The following is a 12,418-nucleotide window of genomic DNA, read 5'->3' on the forward strand; positions in this document are numbered from 1 at the left end:
CTAAATTTCCTTATTGTTCTGCTGCATTGTTAATATTAATGTTCTCTCTATATAATTGCTTATGATAATATGGGGTGAATGTAATGTGAAAATGTTGAAAATGTTTAAAAATGCAATTATCGACAATAGAGAACTATCTAACCCTTAGAAGTTTAACAATATATCAACAATTCTCCCCATGGATGTCATAGGTAGTTAGAATGTATCATAATGCAGAGGATGTTAATAAAGATTTCGTGGTTGGGCCAATTCCGACTAATGATGACTTGGGGAAGGAGGTCAACACACAAGGCAAAATAAGTCAATCATAAATGAGTAATCAAATTATGGCTAATGAAGCTAAGTTGTACATCGAGATTTTTATGAGGGAGGCAATGAAATGGGAGGATGAATTGAAACAACTTGGAAGCCTCCTCTAAGGATACATGGTATGTGCTATAAAGTTGAATCATGAGGATATATGCCCTTCAACTTAACTGGGGATTTTTATGAAGAATGGTTTACATTACATTTGATCGCTTCGCGATATGGCAGAATGTGGGGAGTAATGCGGGGTTCAATAGGGTTGAGATGGTACAATTGTTATATGTTAGAGCATTCTACAAGCATATTTGGGATTCTAGTATTGATATGCAGGTTTTGGATAGCATGAGGGCAAACAATCTCGAGAAGGAAGGAGTGTAAAGTCCCTCTTTCCAAATGCTCACTTATGGAGACCGACTCAGTAGCCTATTCAATTTCCGTACGCTATAGGCGAAAAAAGGGGGGCATCAATTAATTTAATTGGTGAATGTCACTTGGGTGAAAAGAGCAACATGCAGAAGTGACAGTGAAGGATTAAATTAAAAAGTGACTATGGAGAAAAAAACAAAATTTTATATAGTCACTTTATATTATTTAGGGGGGGAAACGGTAAAAGGATTATAAAAGAGAACCATGGTCTTCCAATGACCCATGGTATTTTCATGACCTGTGTGGTATTCAAATGAAAAAAAAAATTATAAAAGAGAATTGGGGCTCACTCTTGGACATGATTGGATATTTTGTGAATTTGATTCACAAAGCTCTTGTAGCTTGTTGTGTAGGAGTAAAACCCCCGTGACAATCAATTTTGGTGTTGAGCATAATACACCCTATCTGGTTAAGATTGGTTTCGATGGTGAAACATATCCACCCTAGCTAATCAGGAGGAAAGACCATTCAAAGCTTTCATCGGTAATTAGCAACAAGAATTTTGTGAGGGAGAGTGGAGCTTGAGGAAAGATCGATCCATCTACAGCAATTCCATATTTTTGTCTTTGGAGGTTGAATTCCATTGCAGCAACTGAGCAGAAATTGTGAGGGCCGAATTATTTTGGAGGAGGTAGAATTCTTCTGGAGGTCAGGATTCCACTGAGGAGGAGACATTGATTTTCTTGGAGACTGCATTCTTCATCTCAACCAGATCGTGCCGGTTGTTGAAGCATTTTTCCAGGTTCCAAAAATAAATTGCATGTGATTTCCTAATCTAGTTTAATAAGATTTAGTTGGGCTAATTGTTGAAGAATGTAACTAGTATCGATCTTCATAATTATACTTGAGTCATAATCAAATGTATTTGTCATAAGAAAAAAGAAAATAAAATATTATTAAAGAAATTGACTTATTAAAGCATGAGTTTCATGCTTGGGTCAATTATTTATAGGTCATAGCCTCCATTGCAGGCTTCTAGGGTTTATGTCAAGTGTTCTTGTCCATGTCATAATGTAAAAGACCCTTCTTGGGCTTCTCTTGTTAAGAAAGAAATTTATTTTTTTATAGCTTAGGTCTTCTAGGCCTCCTCTACCAAGTCGGTCTCAAAGAAGGACAAGTCGGCTTAACTAAGGGGCATAAACACTTATATAAAGGCAAGGCAAAATTTCAGAAGAAAGTCGAATTTCAGAAGTGCAGGTAGGCTGAAAAGTGCAGGGAGACCGAGAAGTGCAGGCAGGCTGAAAATTTTCAAAAGTGCAGGCAGGTCTGAAATTCTGAAGAAGTTGAGGGCGAAATTTCAAAAGTGCAGGCAGGTCTGAAATTCTGAAGAAGTTGGGGGCAAAATTTCTAGGTTGTTGTTGGGCTATAGCTCTTGAACAAAAGGAGAATATCGAAAGTTGTTGTATCATCTTGGAAGGCTAACTTGGTAGAGGAGGAAGGTCTATTGGTCTAAGGTCTTGGTCTATCTCAATTTGAATCTACTGAAGGAAGAGGTTTTGACTGGGTTTTCCTCTATATAGGGGTTTTAGCCCTGGATGAGCGTCTACATCTTGTGTCCATGATCTTCATGCTTTTGTCTAGATAATTTCTTGATGAAAAGAAAATAAAGGAAGAACATAATAATATCACAAGTAATTATCAACATAAGAAAATATTCCTTCCTTTTCGATTTTATAACATGGTATTAGAGCTAAGGTGAAAGAAGGAAGAAAAAGGTAGCCTAAAGATCTCCTGAAAGGAGAATAAGGAGTTTCAAGGTTAAGTCACAAGGAGTCGAATAAGAAGTCTCAAGGTTAGGTCACAAGGAATAGCAAATATCAATATGACAAACTCAACGATGGCAGAAAACAAACTAGGAGTCTCCAAATACAGGGCATGGAAAAAAAGGATAGATCTTATCCTCGAAAAGCACAAATTATTGAATCCTGTTCAAGGGAGAGTCAAGAAACCAACAGATGAAGCAGAGAAAGAGAAGTTTAGAGAATCTGAAATGTAGCCATGAACCTAATAGTGGATGGAGTAAAGGACAACTTAATTCCATACATTTCTAGCATAGATTTCACTCAAGAAATGTATGAGGCTTTCTCCAAATTATTCACAATTAAGAACATTGGTCAAATAGCAAGCCTCAAGAATGAACTAAGAACTGTTAAGATGACGAATGGTGATATTGTTTCATCATATTTTGTAAGAATCTCCAAAAATAAGAGATGAACTCCAAGCAATAGATGAACTCATACCAGAAAAAGAGATTGTAATTACTGCTCTTCTAGGACTACCAAAATCTTGGAGTGCTTTTGCATCAAAAATCAATAGTTGGAAGGAAACTCTAGCGTTTGAATAGATGTGGAATGCATGCAGTCAAGAAGAAGCCAGAATATCGTTAGTAAACAATAAAAAGGATGATGAAGAAGAAAACACCTTGAATGCATATTTTGCTCATCACAAGAAGAAGGGAACCTTCAAGAAGTTCAAAGTACCAAAGAAGAAAGTTGAGCTATCAAAGATTGAATGCTACAATTTTCATAAGATGGGTCATTATAGAAGTAATTGTCCTCAGAATCCAAGGAATAGGGAGAGAGAAAGAGAACATGCGAATATTGTCGATGAAGCTCCACCAAAGAATAACAAGACAAAAGAATCTAAAGTCAAAGACTTATTTGCTAAAGACTCTTAGGGATACTATCCCTTACATATCCTTCTATCTTAAGTTTTGCATTGTTTTCCTTTATGTTTTGATTTCTAGAGTCTGTAGGTCTAACATGTTTTGTTAGAACATTTTTGAATTATTTTGATAAGTTGTAAGTATCCCTCTGAAAGATTGGATTAAGAGGGAGCCTTCACCATTTTACAAAAGATAAGTATTTTGTTCTTTGTTTCATCTTTTCATGTTTGGTTTCCTCCTCACATCGAGATTTGTTTGTAGTATATACTAATAACCTTTCTTTTTATATTTTCCTTGGTTAGGAAAGCTTACTAAATATTCAAAGGCTATGGAGGAAACTTGAAGCATGGAAGAAGTTTTGTTGCAAAGGAATCCCTTCAAGAATTGATGTCCTACAAGGTTTAGTAAGCTTTGTTATAAAGTTCTCTTCATATAAAAGGTACTAGCATTCTTCTTTTGAAATTTGCTTTACATTACTAACATCGTTGTGTTTAGGGTTTTGAATCATAAAGATTCTTTTTAGGGTGATTAATCATTAGATTGAATTTACTCTCATTATATTATTTGATCATTCTTGTGTAACCCTAACCTTTAGGGTTCACTATAAAACCCTCGCCTCTTGTTGCTAAGGGTATGTCAATACTGATTATGAAACCCTAGTCAACTTAGGATTGTTGATGAAACCTAGAAATCTTATTTTTTGATGTTTTGGTATTGTTATGATAGAAACCCTGCCCTTTAGGGTTTGCTGTTAATGTCTAAGTTATGTATTAAAACCCTAGATCTTTAGGGTTTGGTGAATTAGGGTTTGTTAACAAAACCCTTGTAAGTAAGATTCTAGGAATGAAACCCTTGGTGCATATTCGTATGTTTGATTGAAACCCTAACTTGGAAGAAAAATTGTTGTATTTCTAACTTTGATGTATTGATGTTTGTGTCTTGGGTTTATCTAGTAGATATTGATGTGAAATGAATTCTAGATATGCATATGTGAGTATGCTAACCTAATTGTTGATACTCATGTTTTAGTTTGTGAATTCTAGGGTTTGTAACAAAGCCCTAGTAGAAGATTGATATTCTAGGATATGATGATATTATTTTCGACTATTAATATGATTTAGTTTTGATGATAAAATCTAGGGTTTGCAACAAAACCTTGTAAAATTTTGACATGTAAATGCATAGTGTTGAAACCTTAGATGCATAGGAGAATTGTTATTTGATTGAATTGTTGATATCTAGGGCTTTATGTCTCAAATATGGAATCTAGGGTTTGGAATAAATCATAGTAGAGTCTGTCATATATCTTTGAAAGTAATATTGAAGCCCTAGATATAATGAGACTAGTATCTTGATTAAGTTGCTTCAAATCTTGATGAGGTAGTCTAGGGTTTGTGACAAACCCCTAGCAAGAGGTTGAAGTCTAGTATGTGTCTCTTGTTGATTTTGAACCTAAATAGGTTCAGGTGTTTGATGTCTAAAGTATAAATGTTTCCATTGTATTGACATGATTTTGATACAGTTAACTTCATGCTTCAATTTGTATTTGGTTGTACTTGTTGTTGAAGATTTGCAGGATCATAATCTTCAAGATGATGAAGATGTTCGTATGCAGGATCATAATCTTCAAGATGATGAAGATGTTCGTATAAGCATGATGAAGAAATTTATTAAGATGGCCTTGATGTCATAAGAAGGAATGGAGCCATGAAAGGTTCTCAGATGTTATAGAAGAAGGAAGTGGTTAATCTCCCTAAGTTGAGAGGGAGCCCAGATAGAAGAAAGGGTATATCTCCCCAATTGAGAGGGAGGGCAAATTATGACAGTGAATACTTTGAAGCAAAAGAAATATCAATAAATGTTCAAGATTCATGAAGTTGCAAACAAAAGACTTGAGAAGTACTAAGGCTATATTTGGTGTTGTTGAAGAAGGGGTAGAAGAAAGCTTCCGACAAGATGTATTTGAATAACTTGATGATGATATAAGCAGCATCTAAATGAATGAAGACCTTGAAGGTTTGTAGTTACTTGTATGTATATTTGAAAGTTTATTATTGATTGGGGTTTGTGTTTGCACAAGTAAATCTCTCCATCAAAAGGTTGAACACTCTGGAAGCATGCTTGGACAAATGGATATATCTAGTTTAATAGGGAGAGTCGAAGCATCTAATGGTGGATGCTTGGGAGGACATCTGGCTAACCTATGTGTTGATGTCTAGATACCGAAGAGAGAGGGTGGCGTTGGTCATGGTGTTCCGACCTTGGTTACACACCTACATCCCTGGGTTGATGGTTAGCAAGTAAGCATGATGGTACCTAGAGTGGTTGAAAGCATGAGTCCATCTTAGTCCCACCCAGATAGATTACCCTGGTCAGGAATCTAGTCAGTGGCACTGAGTGTGCTAGAACTCTTTGTAGTTCACTTGAGATCTTCCATGTACCTCTATATATATGTAATTATGAATACCCCCCTAGTTAAGAGGGAGTGTTGAAGAATGTAACTAGTATCGATCTTCATAATTATACTTGAGTCATAATGAAATGTATTTTTCAAAAGTAAACAAAAAGAATTTTTGTTATTAAAGAAATTAACTTATTAAAGCATGAGTTCCATGCTTGGGCCAATTATTTATAGATCATAGCCTCCATTGCAGGCTTCTAGGGTTTATGTCAAGTGTCCTTCTCCATGTCATAATGTAAAAGACCCTTCTTGGGCTTCTCTTGTTAAGAAAGAATTTTTTTTTTTATATTTTAGGTCTTCTATGCCTCCTCCACCAAGTCGGCCTCAAAGAAGGACAAGTCAACCTAAGGAGCAGAAACACCTATATAAAGGCAAGTCGAAATTTCAAAAGTACAAGAAAGTCGAATTTCAAAAGTGCAAGCAAACCGAGAAGTGCAAGCAAGCCAAAAAGTGTAGGCAGGCCGAAAAGTGCAAGCAGACCGAAAAGTGCATGCAGGTCGAAAAATTTCAGAAGTGCAGGCAGGAAAAATACCAAAGTATTTTAAGATACACTTAGAGGTTGGAAAAATAATTAATCCCCTCTTAGGTCTTTTATATTTTTTATTCTGGCAAAAAAAAAATAGTTAGAAATTATCCAAAAAAATAAAATGAAAGGAAAACCAATTACCCTCCAAGTGGAAAATTCATCAAAAAATTGTTTGAGGCAATTTTTAAAGGAAAATGATAAAATGTCTCATTTCCAAGGCAGAAGGACCCAGTCCCGAAATTCGTTGAGGCAGAGAAGACTATTTTCCTAGCAAATCAAGTTTTTTGAGCCAAGCAAAGAATTATTTTGCACGAGTAACAATAATTATATTTTTTGAGCATCCTCCATGGTCCAGAAGTCAAAATATGACCCCTCCAGCACGGTGAATAAGGATTTGTGCCAGCTAATCAAGGGTTCGAATTTTTTCCTCCAGGATCAAGCCATGGATCGATGCAACTAGCTGTTATTTCCACTTGGAGGGGTTATTCCCTCTCATTTTTTCTATATAAGGAAGCTCTCAAGCTCCTCTTTGTATCTTGATCTCACCAGATTGAAATTTTTTTGTACTGAGCTAAGCTCTGCTGGAATTTTTGCATTAATAAATACTTTGGGGTTTCAATTCAAGGTGTCTCTCACTTAATGATTCATGGTATGTGCTAAATGTGTTTAATGCTCTAATTTATGCTATCATTGAAGATTGTTGTTTCATAGCCAGTGGTTGGACTATCTATTAGCACAGGTATCTTGCTTTAGGTTTTGGGCTAGAGTAAACACTTAGAAGTTGGTGGATCTAGCAGGTATCTCTAGATCACTGGTCTATTTGTGTGAATCGAACCCCTATGAAACTAATGATCTATTTTTCAAGTGTATAGAGATCTTTTAGGTGATTCAGCCCTTGGGGAAAGCCCAAGTTCATGGACTTTGAGGTGATCACATTTTGTTTGGACCCCGAGCTTATCTAACAAATCTATTTTGCAGAGTTTGGGCTTGTGCATTAAAATTAAAACTATTTCTATCAATTTATCATTCAAAATTTATTCTTGGGCTATTAATGAATTATTTTCTAATTAGAGCCAATATTCCTACATAGATTATTGTAAATATTTGTAAATTATTCCTAACCTTTGTAATTTATTTTTCTCACTTGTAAATAATTTTTTGGGTTCTATTTTCAAAATTTTCTTCCAAATCTCATGGATGGCTCTATTTATTTAACATGCAAGTACTTGATCTCAAATTTTCAAAGGCAAATCCGAAGCAAGGATTGCTAGCCATCACCCATCCCAAATGACTAGGGTTTCAGGACCAGCGTCAACCTTAGAAGAAGTCATCCAGCCTATCTAGGGAGTGCATTGGACATTTGAGGGTAGATCTAGGCCTTTTTGGGCCTAATCTACAAGACCCAAGTGCCCAAATTTGGACGCTAGGCCTGGGAAACAAAACGCTAGCCCTAGAGGGCTTGTTCACTGTTGCAATTGGGGTTTTTCATTGGAATTTGTCACTAGAAGTCTTGGCAAGCTAATTTCGCAAAGGAAATCAAATTTTTTGTGGCTCATACTCATCAATTTGCTTCACCAAGGGAAATCGCAAGGGTTTGAAGGCCCAAGACGCTTATCCACAGGGATTTCAGCACTTGTAGCCCTAGCCGCAGCCTCTACGAGGCCTTTCTTAGCCGGTCATAGCCCCATTTTGGCCTCTAAGGCCTTCGTCGTAGCCATAGAAAGGACAAATTTCCTCTTTGCAAGTGATTTTATTGACTAATTCTTTGTTTTGCAGGTTTGAAACAAATTTTGTAAGGGTTTGCAGTGATTTCTCATTGGATTTTTGTCACTAGTCCTCAAAAAAATTGGTTTATTGGCTAACTATTGGTTTTGCAAGCCTAATATCCTCCATCCAAAAAGGGTTTCAAGGGCTTGTTTGATCATCCAAGGCCTTTGAGGCCTATCCGTTAGGCCTAGGGCCACTTTCTAGCCTAGTTGTTAGCATTGAGAGGGCTAAAAGTCGTAGCATTGGGTTTTTCCAAGCTAATTTGTTGTTTTGTAGGAGTTGCAAAGGGTATACATCAAGTTTTGGGGTTTTCCCTTGCCATTTGTGCTCAACTAACCTACCTGCTAGACCTAGAGGGTTTGATTCCTTCTCCCTTTCTTTCTTTTGTTGACTGCCATAAATGATCAGATCTGAAGACTAATATAATATGGCATAATCAAGTGACAATCACTCTAAACAAGCCTAAAAATACCTCTAAATAAGCCTAATAAATATAAGTAACACTCGTCACTTAAGAGCTTAATCTCTATTGTGTTTGCTAGCTTCTCATATCAAATTTGGGACTGTTTTAACAAAAATAGCTTGCTGGTGTGATTTACTCAAGTCTGGTGCATTTTCAAGGTGATAGCGTTGTGGGAAATTAATTGGTGAATTGATCATATGAGTCTTGCATTTCTTGCATTATCATTGTTAAGATAAGTAGGTTGTCTCTTTGCATTTTTCATCATTGCATTAATGCAAGCATCCATTATTAATCACTATTGAAATCTCTTATTGTGCTTACCTCTATTAGCGCTTATCTATTGTGCTTCATTGGCTTATGATCTAAAGTGATAAATTGCTCCCATTTTGTTCTTATGCTCGAGTGTTAAGTAACATTATCATAAGAGGAATTGAATGAGATCTTAATAAGCTATAATAGTCTTGGGATAATTGGAATTGTGAATATGTTACATTGGAGTTGCTAGTCTTGTTTCATTGAGATTGTCTTTCAATTGTTCTCTAGGTGTTTCATATAGTTACTATTGTCATCTTGTGTTGAGTAAGCCTTTTCACGTAATCTAATCTTGTTGAAGTCCTTAGCATATTTCATAATCTCAATGAATCGATCACTCACATCATGCATATTCATTCTAGGTCTAGAAGTGCATCTCAAAAATATACCTCCAAGCATATGCTTTGTTGTAAGAAGATAGGACCACCTCCTTCAAACAATTTGCAAAGCCTAGACCCTCATCTGCAGTTAACACGGTAACCTTGCAGTTCTCTTGTGGGCAATCCCTTATAGGAACAGAGGCACTCGGGTGGTTAGAACTCCATAGGAGGTATCGTTAATGAGGCCCTAGCCTCCTTCCCTTGGACTTCTCTCTACAACTTGCGCTCGAGACTAACTTCAAAGGAATTGAGGAGAAGGAATCACTTAGATTAGGCATATAAATAAAAGTAACAAGAGCTTGCATCTCACATAGATTTAGGTCCTGCACTTCATATAGGATAGAGCTTGCATATTAAAGCAATTGTTCATCTTGTAACTTGCAAACTTAATCCTAATTTTGCAAGTAATTAATCTCCTAAGGCACTGGTCTCTAACTTAAAATCCTAAGGAATCTAATCAAAGTGTGCTTGATAATCATAATTGCCTCTTAATTCCATCCAAGATGCTATGCCATTCAGTTGTGTCTCCTTGACTTGTTGGCTCCCAACAAGTTGTTCTTCATCTTACCCATAGGGACTACCCCCCTCAGTTTGTGGTGGAGACAACTGAAACGAAGAGGGTAGGTATCAGAGTGACAGCCCCTACCCTGAGCGTTGTCGCAATCTGGTGTACAATTTGAGAGACAACAAGCCCAATTTAGCACGGGGATATTACAACTAGTTTCATTTCTCTACAATGTCTCCTGACTTCTATGTTGGAGGTGAAGAAAATGTTTCTTTCAGATGAGTGGAGTGTTTATGCATACTGCAATTAACTAGATGGGCAAGCCATAGCCCGACTAGAGTACCAAGAGAGTTTTTGGACAAGAGAGGAGGTGTATGCCAATAGAAAAACTTTGGTGGAGGTTCTTCACTTAGTTGATGGTGATAATCCCACAATGGACTACTAGTACGAGGCCATGGATAGGGCCAATGAAGTTGTCCATAGATATAACTAGTTGAAGGAAGAGGGATTCAACAAACAATTCGAGATATGGTAAATGATTGATGAGTGATTGATGAGATATCATTTAAGTCTCTACCCTTTTTTGTTTATTCGTTGTAGATGTCTGGTGGTCAAACCATGTCAAAAGAGTACCAAATTTACATAAACTTTCCATTCAAGGGTTCGATCAAACTCGTAGCTCGGTATGGTGTAAGCAAAATTGGATTTTCCTTGAAAAAATACACACCAAGAAGCATAATGGATTGGAAATGTGCAAATAAAATTTTAATTTATTATAGTTTATTAATTTATGACCCCTCACCCTCTAATTACAATATGGTTCTCATATTGGTTAGATACCCAAGGCCTTAATGGCATGGTCTATGTCTACTACAATATTGGGTTGGGGGTGAAGCAAATTGACAAAAGCACCTGATATGAAGCTCATTTGTTGGACGCAATTGATACCATAGCTCAATGGAGAGTGGAAGCCAAGAGGCCAATCATGGAGGAGGCCCTTGAGTAGTTGGAGGAGGATGTTGATGCATCAACAAAGGTGGCAGGGAAGAGATGTTCCACTATCATTGCAGACACCATTGGAGGAGGAGATTGAGAGACTAGAGTGTGTCACAGCCACTAACTACAAAGAGAAAAGGAACTAGAAGAAGGCATTTAACTTCCACTCCAACTTCTATCTTAACCCCAACACCTTCCACCTCATCCCCAGCACTTACGACTTCCGAAGGAAGAGGAAATCAATGATTCCATAGAATATTTTATCATTGTAGAATCTAAATGACTCGGGATGATGAATCAGGAGATACATTTATTAATTTTTTAATGTGATTTTGTATCATATTTTCAAACTAAGTACAGCTATCAGCATTCAATACCAATATGTGATGTAGCACTTGACATCTTGTACATCCTATATATCAGTTTTAATTTCATATTTATATGCCAGGTGAGCATTTTTGAATTTGTTGTTGCTTTAGGTGTTTAAAAAATCTATTTTTTTATGTTTTACCAATATCTTCCCCAATTTTGCAAATAAGTTATATTTTGAACCCTTAGCAATATATTTATGGACATGATGTCAATCGAGTTTCGCTCAGGTGGTTAGAAGGAGTAATTGTCATCCTCCTGACTTATGTTCAATTCCTGCAAGTGACATGTTGAGCTCACATCAAGTATATTGTTGTAATGGCTTCGAGCCTTTTTGTTGAATGGCCTTGGGCCTTAAAGAATACTGTGCCCTTACCTATGGGTTGGAGGGTAGGGTGCTTGGTTACATGGCGAAAAATAATATTATTTATGTGATATTTGCAACATTGTTTGAGATTAATGTTGGATATGCTCAAATCCCAGGGATTGTTAAAATCAGACAGGATTTTACCCCTGATGGGAGGAGAAGGATTGAAGATTAACATAGGGAGAACAAGCATGTTTTTGCATGGAATTATGATGAGCTAAAGACATACATTACCATTGTGATCAAACATTACAATTATCACATGCAACCAAGTTGGAGAAATGTAATATTAATGTTCTCATACCATACCAAAACAATGAACTTCAACCAATGCAGACATATAAATAAGAGCCATCAATTGGTTCATTCTCCATAAGGCATGGCAACAAACTGACATCATTGTGCTCAACCATTTCCAAATTATTAATTCAATGCATTTAGAAAATTGTGTTGTAACATTCCTTGAAATAATGACAACTCATTACTAGTAAATGACAGTTACACCATGTTGAGAGCATGAAGCCCCTTCTGCAAAAAGTAAGGGATAGCAGAAGAAATAAAGCAAGGATTTATCTTATTTATTCAGTTAAAATGCCAAATACACCTTTGGAAAGGCAGCTTGTGACTCCATGTACTCGCGCTGAAAGCACACACTGTTGCAAACCCCTGAAGGCAGAGATCTTCCTGCTAATTCCCGCCTAGAAAGAAGCTGAGAAGAACCTAACTTGTGTGCTCTTTTCCTCTTTTGAGACTCACATTTCAACTGCAAAAGCATTTGAAGTAAGTTCTATAACACTGCGCCCCACAAGAAAGCAACATTGCTTTGACTTTTCAAAATAAATAACTAAGAAAGCAGCTATAAAAACAGGTGATGT

The 12,418-nt window shown here is 36.6% G+C and overlaps 1 protein-coding gene across 1 annotated transcript in view; it reads right to left on the reverse strand.

Moving 5' to 3' along the window:
• The window catches only part of LOC149228023 (Transducin/WD40 repeat-like superfamily protein), a 394,377-nt gene that overhangs the window by 297,460 nt on the left and 84,499 nt on the right, over positions 1-12,418 (reverse strand). The window contains exon 3 of the mRNA XM_089378042.1: positions 12,148-12,306. Coding sequence (XP_089234168.1) covers positions 12,148-12,306 — 159 coding nt within the window. The remainder of the gene's footprint in view (positions 1-12,147; positions 12,307-12,418) is intronic.

This window comes from Pinus tabuliformis, chromosome J (assembly GCF_031772625.1).
Source record: "Pinus tabuliformis cultivar Carrire ecotype Pingquan chromosome J, CPIR1, whole genome shotgun sequence".
NCBI classification, from domain to species: Eukaryota; Viridiplantae; Streptophyta; class Pinopsida; order Pinales; family Pinaceae; genus Pinus; species Pinus tabuliformis.